Source organism: Populus nigra, chromosome 8 (assembly GCF_951802175.1).
Source record: "Populus nigra chromosome 8, ddPopNigr1.1, whole genome shotgun sequence".
Lineage (NCBI taxonomy): Eukaryota > Viridiplantae > Streptophyta > Magnoliopsida > Malpighiales > Salicaceae > Populus > Populus nigra.
In genome coordinates this window covers 1,957,966-1,979,141 of record NC_084859.1, presented here as the reverse complement: position 1 = coordinate 1,979,141, position 21,176 = coordinate 1,957,966, and the positions used below count along the sequence as shown (strand labels likewise).

At 31.7% G+C, this 21,176-nt stretch overlaps 2 protein-coding genes across 4 annotated transcripts; both read right to left on the bottom strand.

Moving 5' to 3' along the window:
- Positions 1-234: 234 nt before the first annotated feature.
- LOC133700699 (protein SUPPRESSOR OF GENE SILENCING 3-like) lies at positions 235-4,651 on the bottom strand. 3 transcript variants are annotated; one of them, XM_062124327.1, is made up of 6 exons: positions 4,504-4,651; positions 2,978-3,940; positions 2,596-2,893; positions 1,871-2,115; positions 1,118-1,272; positions 235-687 (listed from the first exon to the last, which is right to left on the bottom strand). In XM_062124327.1, the coding sequence occupies exons 2-6, from the start codon at positions 3,914-3,916 to the stop codon at positions 474-476; spliced, it is 1,851 nt and encodes a 616-aa protein (XP_061980311.1). In that variant the 5' UTR covers positions 3,917-3,940; positions 4,504-4,651; the 3' UTR covers positions 235-473. The 3 variants fall into 3 exon arrangements, with proteins under 3 accessions (XP_061980311.1, XP_061980310.1, XP_061980312.1); XM_062124326.1 differs by having other exon boundaries at positions 4,512-4,651; XM_062124328.1 differs by having other exon boundaries at positions 2,596-2,890; positions 4,512-4,651.
- A 7,237-nt stretch (positions 4,652-11,888) lies between these two features.
- Positions 11,889-18,254, bottom strand: LOC133701116 (uncharacterized). The gene is made up of 7 exons (XM_062124932.1): positions 17,577-18,254; positions 16,877-17,020; positions 15,857-15,929; positions 13,805-13,910; positions 13,623-13,719; positions 12,432-12,527; positions 11,889-12,352 (listed from the first exon to the last, which is right to left on the bottom strand). The coding sequence occupies exons 1-7, from the start codon at positions 18,177-18,179 to the stop codon at positions 12,191-12,193; spliced, it is 1,281 nt and encodes a 426-aa protein (XP_061980916.1). The 5' UTR covers positions 18,180-18,254; the 3' UTR covers positions 11,889-12,190.
- Between the last annotated feature and the right edge of the window lie 2,922 nt (positions 18,255-21,176).

Below are 21,176 nucleotides of genomic sequence, written 5' to 3'. Positions count from 1 at the left end.
ATACTTGAAAGCCTAAATTAAAGGTGGACGACTCTTGCATGGCATGCATGGACATCAAGTAAAAAATCACAGTTCATTCTTTGAAACTTTTTGGCCCTTAAAACACGTCATCTATTATCGGTATTTTGAAAATGTGATTGTTATTATTTTTTAAAGTATATTTTACTTGAAATTATATTAAAATAATATTTTTTTTATTTTTTAAAAATTATTTTTAACATTACCCTATCAAAATAATCTAAAAACATTAAAAATATATTAATTAATTTGAAGTAGATGAAAAAAATTTCAAGTGTTTTTGAAACATAAAATCAAAAAACTGAAGGGAATGTTGCTGAAGTGCTTTTACATTTCCATCAAGCAAGTTTTGTAAAAATGATGACAAGATGAATGTCTTTCTTGTTGCTCTCGTATGTATCGATCCTGTGTATAAGATTGTTTTTTGGCTATATTCTTGACCGTCTCTCGTCAGCTCAAAATTTGACCGTCTGATTTGGGGTATACTTGTCAATAAGCAGGGTTAGTTCATCCTCAAACTTCTTTTCCAGCACAAGGAGTTCCTCCCAGTATATCTTCATAAGTGCAGCCTTCTCGTCTCCATGCCTTCTTGTCAGCTTCTTTCTCTGTGCTTCGAATTCTTCCATCTCTTTATCCTGTATTTTTATGAACCTGTTGATGTCCTTCACCCTATTTGCACAGAATTTTCAAAAACATTATAAGCTGAACAGATATTCTGCGCAAGTAAAAGTTTCTCCATTCAGTATTTTTCTAACTACCACCATTAAAATGAACAGCCCTTCATTTCTTAAACCACCAAAGGTAGATGTGACTCTTTAATTCATTGCTTTCTACTAAGGATGCATAAGTATTTTTCTTTTGGTCTACCAAGGGGGAGAGGGGATGAAGATTGACTAGGTTTGAACCCGTGACCTGCTAGATAAATTAACCAGCAAGCCTGGGAGCATACAGTTTGCTATGCTCCAAGATGACACATTCTTTTTTACTTTGTTACTGTCTATTATTGAAATTGATCATTTTCTCAAAAAAGGGAAATAGGAGTGAATGCCTCAGATAGATAAGTACTCTAGCTTGTCTGGCCTGGCTAAGGCACTGTTACCTGTCCACATTCTCTTCGGTAGATGGATCTGCATTTAACTCTTTAACTTTCTCTAGCTTTGTCTGCTGTAACTTCTCGAAGTTATCTTCTTTTGCATCTATAGCCTGATGGATAACTTTGATTTGATCCTTGAAAAATTTCTCTTGGGAATCCATCTGGAAAAGAATGCCTCAGAACAGAGAAAGCTGATGTAAAGAATGCAATATGAACACAGTATTATGAAGTAGCTTGGAGTGCAGAAAGTGCCGTGTGCCTCCAGCCAGTTATAGTCCTATTATTACTAGGATTTTCTTAACACGCATGAATTACACCATCCAAGAGCTATGTTTTCCTTCAAATTAATGCATCCTTCAATTTCCCAAGGAGCACAGTGTAGATGACTCAATTTGTTCATCATGGTTGAGATGGCTAATTAAATTGCGATCAGGCGGCAGAATAACAACTGTATCATAAAAGTTTCCTGGTTTGATGATGAAAGTTGAAAAAGATCTAGTAAATCAGGAGATGAAACTTCTGATACATACAAGACAAAAGGAGAAGAGGAGCAAAGTAGTGAACCATAAATAATGCAGAAAGGTTTTTTTATTTTGAATTAAAATCTTTCAATCATTAGAGGAGAGAGAGACACCAGAAGAAGTTAAAATGTTTTATTGGAAGCAAATTGAAGCAACGATGTGAACACATACGTGACAATGAGAGATGTACTATAAGAAACAGAAACAATAAAAGCAATTTGCAATTTAAAGATGTTACCTCTTCCTTGGTCTGTTCATGCAGCAATTTAGTTCTCTCTCTCACAATGCGATTTTCTTGCACAGTCTTCTTCAGTTTCTCACTCAATCTGCACAGGGACTCTGCGAGAGCTTGTGACTGCATATGTTCTGCAGCAAACCTGTTCTTGTAAGTGACAAGCATCTGGCTATCCTCATTTATCTGCTTTATGCGGCTTCCAACCATCTCTTGATATGACACCGTCTCAAACTTGAGCTTATTCTTACCTAATCAATTTCATAAAAGGTTAAACGTGGCTGCAGATGTTATTACCAGCATTCCAAGAATCAGAGAGTAGTGAAATCTTGCTTCAGCAGTTTACAGTCAAGACTATTGAGGAAATATGTCATTTATAAATGTCAACATTCAGGCATCAGAAATTAAGGAATTCATATTTACTAGTCACACTTTCGAAATCAGCACCGAATTCAGTTCTGAAACTTATTAACATGGTTTTTAGATCCCATTTTAAACTCTAAAATCTAGATCCTATTGTTGCGGACCTATATGCACATATATGTTTTCGCTCATTCTCATCTTATGAATGTCAGTTTAGATGAATATTCCGCCAACCTCATTAATTATTTTACATTATTGGGCTTGGAGAGCACGGTATTTTTCTCAAACTGCATGGCAACAGACATAAATATCCTGAAAAAGACAGACAGACAGAGACACACACACACACAAAGAGAGAGAGAGAGGACCTTGGCAATGCTGATTGAAGATATCCAAATCTTCCTTCAAAGCCAAATAACCATAGAGCTGGCGCTTACCACCTGTACAGAATGAAACCCGGTTACCATCCCAAGCATCTCTGCCTCTTCCTTGATCTATAAAATGCTTATGAAGACGAGACGCTTCTAAATAACCCGCTGCAGAGCTCTCGAAAATCAGTACACTCATTCCTCGATGCCCTTGTGGACCATATGAGTGGCGAGCCTTCAATGCAGCATATGAGTTGAAATGGTCCAGAAGTTCTTGATTTCCCATGCCAATCCACTGCTAGAATCCATTTCAGAGGAAAAAATGATTTATATAAAAAGATAAATAATTCATTTCATAGTGAAAAGGAGAAATTATATTTACCTTGCCATTTTCCTCCTGCTCGTATCTCGTGTTCATTATCAAAACCATTGGAGGCCAGGTTATTTCATAGTCTTTAACTCTCGCATCAAGTCCTTGCCATCTGCCGAAGGCTTCACCAACTGGAGTTACTAAACCTCCCTTCTTACGCATTTCCTCATCCAAAATTTCAGAAAACATGCGATGAAGCTTAACCCTTCTTGTCTTTTTTGTCTTTGCGTGATATGCTAGGGGATCGATGCCTCGATACCAATCAATAGCACCAGGGCCCCCTTTGCAAGCAGGGCAGTGCCACTTCCTTGCTCGTGAATTTATCTCCTCAACAGTGAGTTTATCGAAATCATCAAAGAATGCGTTGAACGACTTGCTCTTCTTCAACACATCATAGCTATTTTCACTTGCATCTAAATCAAAATCAGAATCAAAGAGAAAATCGTCATCGTCATCGTCATCGTCATCATCGTCACCGCTAAACACCGTATAACCATCAACATCATCATTGTCAGTGCCAGAAACTTGATGGTGCGAGACAGATTCATCCTTGGCCCGACTTTCTTCCCGGGCACTGGAACAAGCAGAACCAACTTGAGACAAATTCTGTCTGTGTTTCGGATAATTGTTCTGTTGCAAAGGCAATTCATTTGCACTGCCAAGAGACTTCTTAAAAGTAGTATTTTGGGTTGTCAAAGCATTGCTTTGCACCCCCAGTTTCTGTACCAATTTCGAACATCCCCACGCATTAGATGCAGAGTTCTGAGCAGGCCAAGCCTTTGCAGCAACCTTCCCATCTTGGGCAGAATTTGGATTCATACTTGCCACATTTTTACTCAACTGATTAACATAGAAACCAGAACCTTTCTTGTACACACTCCCTAACTGAGGAAATGGGTCACCTTCATCATCCATGGCTGGATCTACCTTCTCAAGAAATCCTCCTTGCATACAATCCTAGATCTCCTCCTAACACTTTTTTTTAAATAAAAAAAATAAATTTGATAATGTTAATTAATGGACCCTCAGACAAAACAAAGGAATCAATAAAAGAACAATACCCATTTCTTATTTTCGTGCTTTGACAAAACAAAATACTTTTTTGGGGAACTGGGGTATGTTCAAGGCATTGAATCATGTAATTGATGAACAAGAAAAAAGGAGTAAAAAACAAATCCCAAGAAAGTTACACATACCATATTATCATTGTCTTTCCTTTAAAGGGGTTGCATGCAAGAAGGAAAAAAATTAAAAAAAAATCCCAACAAAATTACATATATCATAATATCATTGCCTTTCCTTTAAAGGGGTTGCATGCAAGAAGAAAAAAAGTAAGAAAAAATCCCAACGAAGTTACATATACCATATTATCACTTTCTTTCCTTAAAGCATGTGGGAATGTAGTTTTTGGACAAATCAAACAAGGCCATCAATACCTAACCCATCACAACATTAGCACCAAGACAAAAAGCAAAGCAACCTAAACACTGTTGCATTGACAAAGAAAAGGTGAAAGAATGGGTGTACTGTAGACGTACGTACGTACCTTGCGTTGATTTTGATGGATGATTGCTGTAAAGCAATTGAGGTTTATGAGAGTCCATGAGGATGAGGTTCGTGGTTTTCTTGGTAACAAAAGCAGAAACGCAGGTGAGAGACGTGTGGACTGTCGAGGATTGCCGTATTATGCCGTGATTGCGTTTTTTCTTGTTTATACGTATACGTAAAATATCAGATTTTATTATTATCATTATTATTATTATTTGTTAAAAATAAAAAACAAATAATAACGTAGATATTCAAAATAAATTTTAAAATAAAAATTTATACTTTTTTATTATAAATTTTTTTAATCATAAAAATACAAGATAAGTAGTCTATTTATAAAATTAAAAAATAAAAATAAAAATATTGTGAAAATTTAAAAAATTAAACTTAAAAGTCATGAAAATCTAATAAGTTCAAAATATATATATTATCACACAATTATTATTATTATTATTATTATTATTATTATTATTATTATTAAAGAACTAAAAAGGACATAGGAATTAATGTAGCATTAAATATTATAGTTTTAGATTCATTTTCATGATAAATTAAAATAGTAAAATATAAAATAGTAAAATAAAAATTTTACTTAATGAAAACAAATAGCCTAGTTAGGGATGATATGTTGATTTTTAGCACATTAAAAAAATTAAATTGCTCTTGAAAACAAGAAAAAAAATATTGAATTGGTGTCTAAGGGCTATTTTAACTTTTTTTAAAAAAAAAATTACACTTAGTGTATCCCAAGATTTGATCTTTTTTCACTTTGTAATTATTTTTTAAAAAAATATTACACTTTCTATCATACACTTTGATAACGGATAACATTTTACATTCTTAAAGTTAGTGTTAGAAAAAAAATCAACAAAAAAAATATATTTATTTACATGAGTGTCATTATTTTGTAATAAAGACTAACTAAAATGCCACTAAAGTCATTAGATTTTTTTTTTTAAAGAGTCATTGGTAGTTTTCATTTAATTATAGAAATGTCATAAATTACAGTATTTAACAATAATTTCCAAACACATTCAACATGCATTACCAAACAAAAAATCCACCCATCATCTTCCTAAACATATCCTTCCATGCTTGAGCCTCCACCTGGAACACTGAACCTCATGTTTCCTCTTAAAACTCTTGAGCCTCTATTTGATCATCTATTAGGAACAATGAATTTTCTCCTAATAGTTTTGAATCCTTTTGATCATTTGCTAAAACTATCGGATCTCTTTCTAATATAACTAGATCCTCACATAAAATTATCACAAGTGATTTACTTGGCATTATCTCATTGGCGTATCCTAGAATTATATTCATTGATCTTCTTTTTTTTCCCTTTATCTATTCTTCTCTGATCTATCCACATCTTTTTTAATTTTTGGAGGTAGAACAATTAAATACATTTTTTTTAGGATAGTGATCAACTTCAAGTACCAATCATTGTAATACTCATTACAAATATCTTCTAAATGAATTCTTGTGATTAACATAAAAGGACAACATGTAAGCATGGAATACCAATCATTGCTTATTGTTTGTCAACATATGATGAACACTTATAATGCATAAATATATTGGCATTTTGTTTCCTACATGGTTTGTACAAGTTATATAATGGTTACATATTAATTCAACAATAATTACACATGAATTTTACAATAATTAAAAAATTAGGATAGGGTTATTCAAATAACATTTCAGAAGCATGAAAATTATTGATTATACATAAAAAAAAAATCAAGTTAAATCTATACATTCATGATTCTTATTTTCAATTTTTAACTAATGATAATGTTAAAATTTTATTAAATCAAGGAATCAAAACTTATATTCTAATGATTTAAAATAAAATAAAATGCACTAACAAATTTTGAAATCTTGATTGTTGAAAACAACCAAACATACCTTTGGTTTTTTAGTTTCTTGAAGAAATTGATGCTAACAACAAGACAAAGTATGTGAGACAAAAGAGAATGTGAATTTTTCATTGATTTTATCTTCAAATATTGAATTGTATTCGGGTTTTTCTTTTTGATTTTGTATTTCAAAAAGAGATCAAGAGAAAGAGAACAGAAGTTGGATAAGACGAGACAGAATGAGGTGATTAAAATTTGTTTTATTGAAATTATTTATAAAAATTGAAGTTTTTTTCAACTTTATTCTCTATCAATTTTTTTATCTGTAAGATTTGTATCCATACTTTTGATCACTATTTATTTTATTTAAGATAATTTCTAAAATTGATTTTTTTATTAAATTTGATTCTCATTCTTTTAATTATTATTTTTTATGTTTTGATAAGTTTTAAAATTTGGTATCTTTTTTTTTATTGGGTTGAAGTTTTAGAAAATAAAAACAGTAATAAAAACATACAACATTGTTGTCATTAAAGAGTTTGAATAGCCATATATGTATTCCACCTTTTCTTTATAAAGATATTCTTCAATGGTATGGTATAGATAGCTCTCTTGGCCAAATCCTGCAAGACTCAGAAATTTTGTAAGAAAGGCATTAAAAAGGTATCTACTAAAAAGATTTCTAGTTTCAATATATTTGGTTGTAATTATTATAGGTGTGTTATTGTATCTCTTCTTTAGATATGTTATCATCTTCTCCATTAACCAAAATCCTTAAACAACTTCATGCGAGGAAAGAAATAGTTTCTGAAGAACATATTTAGTATCTTGAGAGGGTGCACATACAGGTTTGCCAATAGAAACTCCATCCTTTTCTTGGATTTGTCGGGCTAAACCTTCAGTCTTGGAGCCTCCTGTCCAGGTTTACACACAGCAAAGTTGCAATCTTGGATTTAAAACCGGTGTAATGATTGATCCCAATGAAATCCAATCCCTTATTCAATATCTCTCTATAATTGCTTGAAAATTTTGGTAAAGCAGACCCTAGAATTTTTGTCATTTCTATAGGATATTTTCCAAAGATGATTGGATCAAAGAACCTGCATTATACTTAAGATTCACAAAGTGTCGAATCATATAAATTTGTTTTGAGATGTTGGAAGGTAAAGAAGTTAATCAGTTCATGAATATGTCTTGAGCTCTATCAGTTTTTAAATTGACCAAGAATTTAACTCTTTAATTGAGTCTGGGTTTAAGATTTTATAGTTGTGAGTTTGAGAGATTAACCTATATTTAGGAGATTTGTCTAGATTTACTTAGTTTTTTTTTGTCCTTTTTTAAGCTCTGTTTTTTTCATATTCTTAATTTAACATTTATTTAATTGGAGATTGGATTTAATTGGAGATTGGGCTCTATTATTTTTTTTGTTTTTGCTTTTTATAGGATTTTTTGTTGATTTTAAAAATGAGTTAGGTTATTTTGAGTATTTTTAATTTTCGTTCTTTGTTAAATTTAGCTTTTTTATATAAAAAAATTTAATTAAATTAATTGATTGAATATAAGCATGAGATGTTCATTTCATGATATTTTACTTGGTTTGTTTTCCAGGTAGTTGCTTTGACGACGCATACGACATCTTTCAATGTCATCATGCAACCCGACTATGATATTGGCAGGTCATTTTTTACAGTTAATTATTGTCAAATTTTTTTGTTCACTTTATTTAATGTCGATGTTTTTTATATTATATTTTTAACTTAACCGAGTTTATTGAACCTATCTAAGTGAATGACTCGTGTCTCATATCTTTCTTGCTTCTTTAAAAAATATTGGCATCACCTAGACATCATTTTTTATATTAAGGAAAATTTGACCAAACATGCAACATAGCATGGGTCATCAATCTAGTATTCTCCTCAAACCAAATAAATTCACATAAGATATTCTATATCAATGGATAAAAGAAATTGGAAATCTTATATATATATATATATATATATATATATAAGATAAATTGATTTTTTCTTGAAAATAAAAAAAAATTGAAAACTTTTTTTATTATTCCTAATTAATTAAGTCCAAATGTGTGATTTTTACTCATTTTGGTCTAGCATATGAATAGTGGTCCCTTTCCTCTCCCTCTAGCGGCACGAACACCCTTAAAACGAATTAATATGTGTTTGATGACATGATATATAATATTTTTTTTCATAAGGTTTTTTTTACATCAGTACAATTTGAAAGGGCACTTTGAAAAATAAAAAATACCATGATGTTAAACAAGCATTTAATTGGCCAACAACAAGTGCTTTCGGATACAAAATACCCCTATTATAAGTTGACTACAAGATGGGGCAAACACAGAGCATATAGTTTCGATTTTAACTTGTAACCTTTCAATCATAATCCAATGTATAGTAACTTTGCATTACTGGCTTGCCAATGTTTGATGAATATACGAATCAACAAATAATCTCAAAACCAAAACAAAATAACAAATGATATATATATTAAAGTACATTTCTACTTTATTGTTTATTTGGATCTTGCATTAGTTCACATCAATATGTACCACCACAAAATGAAGGTTAAAATTGATGCACCAAGCAGTCCTCAAAAAATCAAGATTTCTAGGTGTCCCGCATTTCATTGCAATCCGAGCTAGCATAACAAATGTGTGACCCGGACTGCGAGACTGGATTATCATTATAAAATCAAAACAAAGAAAAATAAAGATGCTTGATTTTTAATAAATTCAATATTAAATGATGAAATGAAAAAAAAAATCAGTGAAAAGAAAACTAAAAAAAAAGATCAATATCAATTGGGATAAAATTTCATACCTGTGACTAAGGTCATGAGACTGGGATCACATATTAAAGGATGAATTTAAAAATAAAATTCAAAAAAGAAACCAAGGGAAAAAAAAAATTAAAAGAATAAGGGTAAATCTATCATAAGAATCAAATTAAATCAAATGATAAGGGATGAAATTGAAAAAAAAATTCAACACAAATAAAGAGAAATCAAAAGAATGAGGACCTCAATTAAAATAAAAGGAGAATGGAGGACTATTTTAATTTTGATTAGACTGGCATGTGTTCCAAAAGAAAAGGAAAGGAAAGGATGTGGGAGAAAAAAATCTAACCACCGCAAGATACCTTACATACACCACTCTGCATTGTCGGAATAGACGAGAGATGCCTGTTACAATCAAGAGGCACCACGTGTGCCATCCAAAGGGAGTGAACACCTCCCACACCCTAGTGTGTGTATATTTTCTTTTCTTTTTTCAAATTTAATTTCTCATAATACCTAAGTGTCATTGACCTTCATATGATATCAACGAAAACATCATAACAAAAAGACCAAAAGCCTCTTGATCTAAGCTTTAGAATTTTTGCTTCTAAGGGCATCTTAGTAATTATATTATGCTAAGAAAGATAGAAAATCAAAATGTTCATGCCTAAACATTTAAGCAAATTTAACTTTGCAAATAAAATGTTAAAAGATCCTTCAACACCCATCCAATCTAGTAATGACAAATGATTCCTAAAAAAAAAAAAGATTTTGCCCTTATATATGAGTATATACATGATGAATATATGATTTCTTTTAGCTTTTGTTTTAATAGTTTCATGGTTTCATAAAAAGTGAATGGCAAGAATTGTTTGGTATATTTTTTAGTTTTGGGTGTTTATATGTATATATGTATGTATGTATGTATGTATGTATATATGAAGTGTGTGTTTATCATCAAGACAATAATCATATCAGAGGTCCAAGTTTCTTTTAGCATTGTGATAGCTTTTGTAGTATAGTTTAAAAAGTAGGTTTAAGAAAAACTATAAATTATATATTTTTTCATAACCAAGGTTTTAAGATGAAGTTTACTTATGCAAAACTATAATGATTGTTGATTAACCCAAAACTTTCAAAAATATAATTAAGACAAAACACTATTTCAACTACTTTTCATCATAGTACCAAATGAACCCATAAAATAGTGAAGTTTTAAAAGGGAGGAAGCTCTTCTATTTTTTGCCCAACCACATAGAAAAACTATTTAGTTAGTCAAATAGCTTCTGCTTTTTCATTTAGCCTTATTTATAATTGTGTTTCAAATTTAGTTTTGAAGTAGGTAAAATAATATGTTTTTTATTCATGTGTAATAGTTCTAACTTTAAGTTTATAAAAGCTAAAATATTTTTTTAAAATTATTTTTTAAAAAGTACAATTAAAATATTTTTTTAAATCTATTTTTTAGACCACAAACACAAAAACTATTATAATTTAAAACACATACCCTAAGGAAACTTTGTCAAACATGTTGTTAAAGTATGTTAGTGTTATTATATGAAGCAAGTGTCGCAGAAAACAATGGAAGACGTGGACATTAATAACGAGTGTCGACCATTCCAAATTCAATGAATGAATTTTATAGATATGGTCCAATTTAGGTATAATTAATTTAGAAACTTTAAACAGCATTAATTGATAATTAATGTTAACAATGCTTAATTCAACACAAGCGGTTAGTTCAATTGGAATGGAATTAAATTTTATATATAATTTAAATTTAATTTGATAACATATTATAATTTAAAAAATGCAAAAATAAATCAGAGACCACTCTCTTTGATTTACAATTTTAAGAGGAAAAAATTTAATATTAAAACTAGTATTTTTAAAATTCTCATTTATCCGTATCTTTTTTATTTTGAACCTTTAATAAAATAAAATGAAAATGATGAGATAATATAAAAAACAAAATAAATTAAATTATATTTGTTCGAAACATTCGAACTCAACTTGAATTCAAAATAAATATTATAGTTAAATTAAAAGTAAAAAATGATTGGTGTTTTTAAACGATTCATAGAATAATTTATATTCACTTTCTTTTGAATTGAATAACATGAAATTTATTATAGGAGAAAAGAACCAAATCATAAAATATAAATTTTATCATGTTTAATAGGATAATTATAATTATAAATAGGGATTGATAAAACACTAATTGGATGATATCGTATCACTTAATAAATATTCTTTAAGAAAACTTAAGTATCTTTAATGTTATTATAATAATCTTTTATTCACTAATAAAAAGTCAATAAATTATGATAACTATAATCTACTATTCCAATCTAAGTGATTCACAAGGGATGAAGTTCTTTTAAATTAATTTTTTATTTAATTATACAATAATAAAATCTTATATAAATTTCATCAAATTTTAAATTTTTTTTTACTTTAAATTAATATGTTTTTTTATATTTTCAGATCATTTCAATGTGCTATGTTAAAAATAATTTTTAAAAAATAAAAATAAAATATTATTTTAATGTGTTTTCAAATAAAAAACACTTTGAAAAGCAACCACTACCACACTTTCAAACATCGTTTTGTTTTATATAACAACTAGTGCCTCAAAGATCCTGAACAAACTGGCATGGCAACAAAGATCCCGAATTGGATACTTTCAGGGGAAAATAAACAGAAAACAAAAGTTTCAGGCAGAAAAGACATGGCATTTAATGTTCTGATCTTGTTTTGCTCTATCAAAATTACGGACTTTTCCTTTTCTTCTGTTGCTATTTTCCTTCCAATATACCTTGCAATTAGTCAACAATTTTACTATACAGCATAACATATAGTTGAAGAACAAGAACATTTTCTGTTCCCTATATCGAGCATTATTGACGTGTAAGAAAACGAATGAACACCTGGTTGACCAGCCATCGGAAAATGGCATAAACGAAATTAACATGGTCACCAGTGCATCCTTGACATGGAAACTGGGTGATGCGCCTTATTGTGAGCTACTAGAGCCATTTTCAACCGAGGGACTGTCATCTTGAACTACATTCTGAACTGGGTTCTCCTCAGCCCACACAGCAGCATCTAAATATCCGAGCTCGAAAAGCCTGTCAAGAATATGATCTTCTGCTGGCTCTAATGCCCAGTTGAAAAGCTGGAATAGTTGACAACAAAGATGTTCATTGGCTTATCAAAAAAAATGAAAGAGACATGAATCCTAGTGCTGCACTTACCTCCCTTGGGGTAGCCCTATTTTCAGGATTGCAATCTGGACTAATCCCGATCCCTTGCAGTCCCAAACCGCTGGCCGAGAAAGCACAAACACGAACCTGCATGGTAGCATGTGAATAATCATACCATCCAGAAAGATAGCCCATTCACATAGCAATTAGTCACAACTTCTACAAAATGAAACAAGGTACTTGTACAAACTACCCTTGGGTGCTGAAAAAACCATTGATCAGGTTATCATTGTTTTAAACAATGGCTATTACATAACTGTTGGCCATTGTACGTTGTGAACGGCCATTGTAGGAAGCCATGGGCAGTCATCTGCCATTATTTTTCACGTTACTGAACACTTTTCATATTAAAATTTTGTTAAGAGTTGCCAATATTTCACGACGATTGTGGCCGTGACAGTTAATGCATTGATAGGCTGTAATCTGCAATCACGACCAAGACCAGGACGCAATTTAAAACCACAGAGGTTATGTGGAGTTTCAGTTCCTAAAATATATCAGGCTGCAGGATGTACAGAACCATTAACCCCAGTAAAGACCCATGCAAGATGCCATGATGTAGAAACACAACCATAAAGTATTTCATAAATTGTTGAAAAGATCTGATTTCAATAAACAATGAGTCCTGGAACCCTATAATTCCTTGCACTGCCTAAATTTATTGAATGGCAATTCAAAGCCGCATTCAATCAAGATGACAAAATTAGCAGAATTATATGAGGCGAAAAGCATGCTAAAGATAGGATGGGTTAAGCTCTTGAGCCTATTTGGAAATATAAAGAATGGAAATTAAAAGCTACACCCAAATCAAAGATGTCAAGGTTGCAGATTATGTGAGGTGAAGAGCGTAAGGTGCAACCTCTTGATATCAAGCTGTTTGAGCTGGGTCCAGAGCAGACTGCTGAATTTGGCATGCATAAACTATTCTAGCTCATTTTACTCACAAAGAGTTAAGAAGAAAAGTATTGCTTCTATCTCATCTTAACAAGTACTCTTCAACAATATATTCTAAGAAAAGTAAGCATCAACAATAGCTGCATTTTCACTTACAAAAAAGTTGTGTACTGACAGAGGGATCATCATCAAAACTTCCTTAACTCAATTATGACTCATGAAAAGTAAGCAAGGACTATTTGCAGCCAAGCAACAATTGATAAGGTTTCGACAGATTTTTCCACATACCGTCTGAGCAGCAGATGTTGGTGGCATAAACAATGTCAAACCACCATCAATACAAAGTCGATTCCGGAACATCGTGGCAGGCCTTGGTGCAAGATATCTGCACTGAATTTCACTTTAGTTCAATGCCATTAAATGAACTCACATGACAAATATTGTCGTCAAATAGCATATTAATTATTCACCCTGGAATGAAGGAAGAAGTCACAACTGCATTTATGAGATCTTCCTTGGAGTCAAACTGATCCACTAGCAAACCCCTAGGCCTCCACAGGATCTGAGTAACAGCGACTGTAGCAGAAGAGCATAAACAATTGAGTGCGAGTCAATATTATAACAACAACGAAAAGCAAGACACAAAAGAAAGAAAAACAGTGCATATGGGAATTTATGACCAATCATAACTGGCATATAACACGTATGAGAAAGTAAAATCGACAGTATACATCCACTTGGAGGTTCCTTGAATCCAATCCACATAGAAAAAGAGGAATCCATCTCAAACAAGATCAAATTCACCTCTTTAATCAAAACTCAAAATACAAAATATGTGTGCGCTTATGCAGAAGATAAAATTGCAATTAGATTTTAACCATATAATAACTCATAGTAATAACAAAATCATACTTAAAACATATTAAAATATAAAATTCCTAAATAATAACACATTACAAAATCAACAAAATGTCTTGACAACAAGGAAATACCAATTCCCTTATCCACACAAGCGGAAGGCTAACATTTTCCCAAAACTCATGAGCACACAAATGAAATATAGTTCCTACAAGCACAATTATTAACTGTCCTAAAACTAACCAGAATGAAGCATGGCTCAGCCAAAATCAAATCTTAAATAGATTGGAGCACCATAAAGACTCCCAACAGCCTGAGAAGTAACACTGACCTATCTGCATATTTTTTTATGCTTGGTAAGAATCAAACATCCAAGGCAATGCAACCGGCCTTTTACCAGTTAAGCTAAAGCCAACAGCTAAACCAAACAGTTTTTATTTGAGCTGTGCAAGTATATAAATATTTTTTTATATATGTTGTCAGATAAATACTCCTATTATTTGTTATTTCTGTTTCCAGGTGGCCAATAGGATTCTTTAGAGGATTTGTGACAGGTTACTAAAGTTGGTCAGAGATCAGTGGGACATCTTTGGAAGAATTGGCTTGGTTCAATAGGATTAGGATTCAGGAAGAAGGCTTACACATCCATATCCCACTAAAAAAGGCTCCAACATCAACCATGTCATCCATGCTACAAGTCACACTAATATTTGATTAAATCAAGACCACTTGTCATCATCCTATTGGTCCATATCCAGATCATTCTTCACCACATTACTGGAAAACCTCAATTTTTCTGCTCAGACCACTAAAAAAGGCTCCAATCTCAACCGTGTCATCCACTGCACATTTAAACCAAGTACCAAGTACCACTCTACTATCACTCCTGCTCAGTTCTCCCCATGCATGTCTTGGCATATTCACCTGCCACAAAGTTTGAGCTCTGTTAGTATTTCCTGATCCTCCTTCCTCTGTTCTTTCAATCTCTATCCCATTGTGTGCAACCCTAGCTCCCATTTAACAATTCAGGAAAATAACACCCGCGTTTACAAGCAGTAAATCTTGGGTTTGACATTTTGGGTAATTCAATCTCACCATGGTTATGTGATACACCTACATTATATGAGAAGAGTACAAACAGATTAAATAAAAAACAAGTGCCTTAGGCTATGAAATTTCTCCCCATGTCATATTTTAAGAATCTCAAAAACTTAAACTCATAGTAGTCTCCTTTGCTTCATCTTCAATATAAAAAGAGGAGTGTGACCAATGTGAGGATTGAGGTGAACATCAACCCAGGTAAGCCTTGGAATGGACACAACTTAGAACATACAACATCTATAGCAGCATAGATTTATCACTATTCATAAGCCAAGGTCATAGTCCTAGAAACTGGATTATCCAAATCGCAGCAGAAAATGGTGGCCTACAGCATTAAATTATCAGCACACAACCTCTTTGGAATACCCAGCACATAAAAAAAATCTCTGCATAATTTCATTCATGGTGTCTTTTTGCCTGAGTAATTGCACCAATCCTTTATACCATTCTAAAGCAACTAGACATATATTTGCATAAAATGAAATATTTTCTACTAGAAAGCATCTTCTAACTCAGAGCACTACTAAAAATCATAAGGGTGGAGGAAAGACAATTGTTCTCACTTCGAACCCTCCCATTGCACCTAACATGAACATCATCTGGCAGAAACTTTTCAAGAATATCCCGCAGAACAGCCTACGGAAAAGAAAGTACAATCAATGGTTATTTCACATTGCAAGACAAATTGTAGCAGAAACATATAGGAAATCCTAGCTTGTTTATTAATTTGCACAAGGTTTACTGTTCACAGAGCTAACATAAAGTTGCATAATGGCCAAAATCTCACGCTAAACCCAATATCATGTTTATTCTTTCTACATTATAAACATTCCCTTAAGGCTACTTACTTAAGAAACTTGCCCTTGATGGTATTTTACATTGCATGACAAATTGTTTCGAAGTAGTGAGAAAAGCATGCTGTTAATTGCAAGTTTAGAATCAGCATCTGCAAAAGCATCCTGCTGAGTCTAAGCTATGCAAATGATCACTACTTTCAGCAAATGATGACCAAGGATCATATGAGACAGCACGGTGCACAGCAATCAAAGCAGCAAAAGAGAATAACTTTATTTGCAAGCATGATATTTCATGGCCCGCAGAGGTTCTTCAGACATTGTTAACTAGTTGCTTGAGTTAATATCTCTTGTTCATATGCCTTCCATTTTCTAGACATTCTTTCCCATTTGTTTCATCTCATAAAAACAATTACTTCATACTGTAAAGCCAACTTTATAGTGTACAATGCATTGTTACACTGCCCTCAAAATGGCATATGATGAAGGTCAAAACACTAGAAGGATTGACTCAGGTATTGAAACATGGACTCATAGCCGAATGGCATTAAAAGCATAAGTCACTGGCAGTGAAAATTCTTTAGAATGAAAGGCAGACACAACAAATCTTAAAGATTAAATGCCACAATTCAATTCAGATATTAACTGTTGGTAAGTTAAGAAAAGCAGACACAACAAATCTTAAAGATTAAATGCCACAATTCAATTCAGATATTAACTGTTCGTAAGTTAAGAAAAATTGCATGCAAGCTCTGATAACCCTACTAAAGTATTGGAGTAGAAACATACCCCGAGCCGAAAGGCAGTCCCTCTTAGCCGACAATCTTCAGCCAGCACTTTGGTAGCTGTTAGAGCCTCCTGCATACCAGCCCCAGAGGCAATCACAGCACACACTATAGCACCAGCAGAGGAACCAGCCAATGGTGTGGTTTCCTGTTCAGAACATAAGAAAAATAATCTTCAAATGGAAAGAGAAAAACGAAAGAAAGAAACAGAGGCTTAAGCTAAAGATTAGAATTATTGATCCCTAGTTCGACTAAACAACCTAAATACAGCAGAAAAGAAAAATCATATACGAGGACATGAAGAGAAGTGGATTCATTTTTGCTTTCCACTTCTTGTCTATTTCTTGCATGATGCACAAATTTCAAATACGAGAACATCTTGGACGACAGTGCAATCTAATTTAAAATTTTAATTATGTAAATACAATACATGGATTGATCAAATTAGCAGTTTCTAAACAATATCCATGACAAGAACCAAGAACCAGTCGAGGTCACAAACGTTTCTAATTCCAATGAAAAAAGAAGAAGTGCAAAACAAAACCAACATGAACAATTATGAAAATCAAGTAAGAAAATCCAAAACATGATGAAGTAACATCGCACAGACACAAAACAAATTCCAACAAAAAGAGAACGAACGCACACAGTACTCTATCAAACCCACAAAGAAATCGAAAAACAAAGAGAGAGAAAGAAGGGACCTTGATATAACCCTTTTCAATAAGCAAGTGAGCAACTCCAAGATGATAAGGAAACAACAAACCAGCAGCAGAGAAACAAAAACCAGGACTCGTAACAACAGGCCGTTCTTTCTCCGCTTCAATATCTTTAACTCTTTGTTCCCATATAACCACAGGCTCAACCTCATCCTTCATCACAGCCCGAATCCTCTCCTCGTAATCCACATTCCCGTCATCAGATTTCTCAAGCAAAGACAGCCCAGAAACTTTTTCGTTATTATAACTATTCTTATTCCTGCTCCTCAAAACCCTTGACGCAATTCCCAAGAAAAGCTCACCGGTGGCAACAGCAAACGATTTCTTCTCCTGCTGCGGGGGCGGTGGCGGTGGCGGGTACGTGATCTTGTCGTCGTTTAGCTTGTTGTCGGGAGAAAATCTCGTGGTGAAAGATAAATAATGAGAGGGGCGGGGAGAGGGCATGTAACGGTGGGTGAGATGAGGGTTTTGGGGAGGAAGGAAAGAATGGGAGTGGGGGAGAAGAGAAGAGAGGGAGGGAGGAGGTGGAGCCATTGAAGAATACTTTGGTGGTCGTCTTCTTGGTTTTGAAGAGAAAAACCATCCCATCTCTTACTACATTTTGTCTTCGTAGAACTTAACGTTGGCGGCCGTGCTGCTTAGATTTTTTGTTTTGTTTTTTTTGTGAAGCGGTTGTTTTCGATCACGAGAGAGGGAGCGGTATTTTTATTTTTTTACTAGTTTGTATTTAAAAATGTATTAAAAAAATATTTTATTTTATTTTTTAAAATGTATATTTAATATTAATATATTAAAAAGATATAAAAACATTAAAATAAATAAACTCCTGGGTGAAAAAAAATTGTGTTGTCTGTGGTGGGGTTTTGCCGTAGGGAGAGAGAAAGGGTTTTGTTTTTGTTTTTTTTTTCATGTGTTTAGTGACAATGAAAGGCCATGAAAGGGAAATTAACATAGGAAAAGAGGTGGAGTCGGTCATTATCATTTGTGATTTTTTATTATTATTATTAATATAGGTGATCGTGAATTATTATATATGTATCTTAATTAAATTTATAAATTTTAAAGTTAATGATTATATAAGTCTTTAGTAGTTATGAGAGAACTAAAACTTGTGATTATTAAAAAAAAAATCTAAAACTTGACTAGTTGAACCACCCCTCAGGATTATGATTTTTAATTTATCCAATGGTTTTATTGCCCAATTATCCTAGACATAGTATTGTGTTAGTATTTACTGTTATAATTTAAAAATATATATAAATGCTTTCCAACATATAAATATAAATTAAAAAACTATAAATATAGATTAAAAAAAAATATAATTTATTTTTTAATCAATTTTTTGTGTGTATTTAATAATATAGTGCATAGTAAATTATTTTACAATATTTTTTAATTAAAAATACATCAAAACAATTAGCTCATCAAAATTATTAAAAATCACCTAAAAACACTAAATTTAATATTACTATTTTGACAAACAAAAACAACTACAACGTCAGTTGGACTCATATAAAATTACAGCGCAAAACATTGATCTCGAGTATGTTTGGTATTGCGATAGCTGTTGTGGTTGTGGTTTGAAAAAAATTGTTTTATAAAAAGTACTTTTAATTGAGGTTGGTTTGAAAAAATAGGTGTTTGGTTAAAACTGTAGTTGAAATTGAGGTTGAAGAAAAAGTAGTTTAATGTGTTTGGTTAAAAATGCTTTTAAAATTGAGGTGATAAAATAATTTTAAAAAATATATATTAATATTGATAATTTTTAATTTAAATATTATGGATTTAACTATTGCTATTACATCATGAAATAAATCATACTTAATATAAAATATTTTTTATTATTCCATGAAAGCATCTACAATTCCATTATGTACGAAATACATCCGATAAGAATTACAGTTTTCATAATTATTTTAGCATATAATAAAATTAGATAAAATATTATCAGGTATAAAATTCACTCTAAACTAATATTTAAAAAAATATTAAAAAAATTATCACATAAAAAAAAAAGAGGTTAAGTTCAGTGCAAGTGAACAGTGCGAATAATGTAATTTTCTTGCACTGTTCATGTTAATTGCACTGTTCGAATAGTGCAATTAACATGAATAGTGCAATAAAAGCAGGAAAAAATTGCTTGCCAAAACCGCAGATGAAATGCCAAATTTTCGTGGATCCCATGACCAAAACACAACCGCTGAAAATAACCAAATATCATGCTATTGCGTTTCAAAAAAAAACAGAAGCTAATGCAGAGCCAAACACTATCCTCATCTCGTAAACAAACACTGCCTTAATATTTTGAAAACTAATTCTAACTTTTAATTTTTTATTGGAGCTCTCTCCAACTATTTTTTTTTATGTTGGAAATTGGATTTTCCGTTAGATTACCGTCATCAGTATAACGGTGCCATTTACACGTGGTTGAGTTTTTAATTTCCCTCGTACCTAATTCGCATAACATAATATGTCATGTCGTTTGAATGAGTTTGAAGAATATGCTGGATTGTAGGGGTAAGTAAAAATACTAAAGAAATAGATTAAATCAAGAAAATTAAAAAAATTAAACCGTAAAAAAAATCGATTAAAATTCTGAAAAAACTGATCGGTTTGATTCGGTTTTATAAACCTGAAACCGAAAAACATAACCGAACCCAAACAAAAAAAAACAGAGCCAAACCAGAAAAAACTAAACCAAACCTAACCAAAACCGAGCCAACTGAAAAAATCAGGTCAAACCGGTATAAACTGGTTTTGTCCTAAAAAACCGAACCAAAATCGGTAGGTTTGAACTGGTTGTGGTTTTTTTAAAAAAAATCAGTTTGGTTATTTTTTTTATAAAAACCAAACCGGACTGAAAATAATCACCCCTACTAGTTTATAATGGTAAGCCCGAGGTTTGACTAGCTTCTTTTAACATGTTTAACTCGTGTTTTTAAGACATTCAAATTTTTTTTCGTTAAAAAATAATTTTTTAATATATTTTGGATTGTTTTAAAGCACTGATTTCAAAAATAATAAAAATATCATTTTGATACATTTTGGATTGAAAAATAATTTGAAAAGCAACTATAACTACATTCTCAAACAGACTATTTATTTTATTTTTTAATTTTTAATGAATAACTATGAATTTTTATATTTCAAAGTTGATTACACTCTAGTCAATATGTTTGAGAGTTTGATAATTATTTCAAAAACAATTACTTGTAAATATATTAAAATAATATTTTTTTATTTTTTAAAAATTATATTTTACATTAAAACAATAAAAAAATTAATTTTAAATAAAAACACTAATTTTTTAAAACACTAATTAAAATATAATTCCAAACAACATCAACATTGTATCATCGTATACCAAGTTAATCTAAGATTGTGTTTGTATTTGATTGAAAAAGAATGTATTTGTATAAGATTGAAAAGCATGAAATTCATGCTTTGCGACTAATCAACTCTTTCATTAGATTAATCTCAAACCTAATCTAGGTTAAATTTTGAATCATTGAATTTTTTTTAAGTCTAATTCATCAAACCAAATCGGGTTTGACAACCATGATCTAGCTCACCTGCACACTCAAA

Bases quoted from the DNA above. Each gene is read 5' to 3' on its own strand.
- LOC133700699 (XM_062124327.1), bottom strand. From the start codon at position 3,916: ATGCAAGGAGGATTTCTTGAGAAGGTAGATCCAGCCATGGATGATGAA. The intron at 2,894-2,977 runs GTAAATATAATT...AATGGATTCTAG, and splicing joins AGCAGGAGGAAAATGGCAAG to CAGTGGATTGGCATGGGAAA. The intron at 688-1,117 runs GTAACAGTGCCT...CTGTGCAAATAG, and splicing joins ACCGAAGAGAATGTGGACAG to GGTGAAGGACATCAACAGGT.
- LOC133701116 (XM_062124932.1), bottom strand. From the start codon at position 18,179: ATGGGATGGTTTTTCTCTTCAAAACCAAGAAGACGACCACCAAAGTAT. The intron at 15,930-16,876 runs GTATGTTTCTAC...TCTTTTCCGTAG, and splicing joins GGACTGCCTTTCGGCTCGGG to GCTGTTCTGCGGGATATTCT. The intron at 12,353-12,431 runs GTAAGTGCAGCA...CAACTATTCCAG, and splicing joins ATAGGGCTACCCCAAGGGAG to CTTTTCAACTGGGCATTAGA.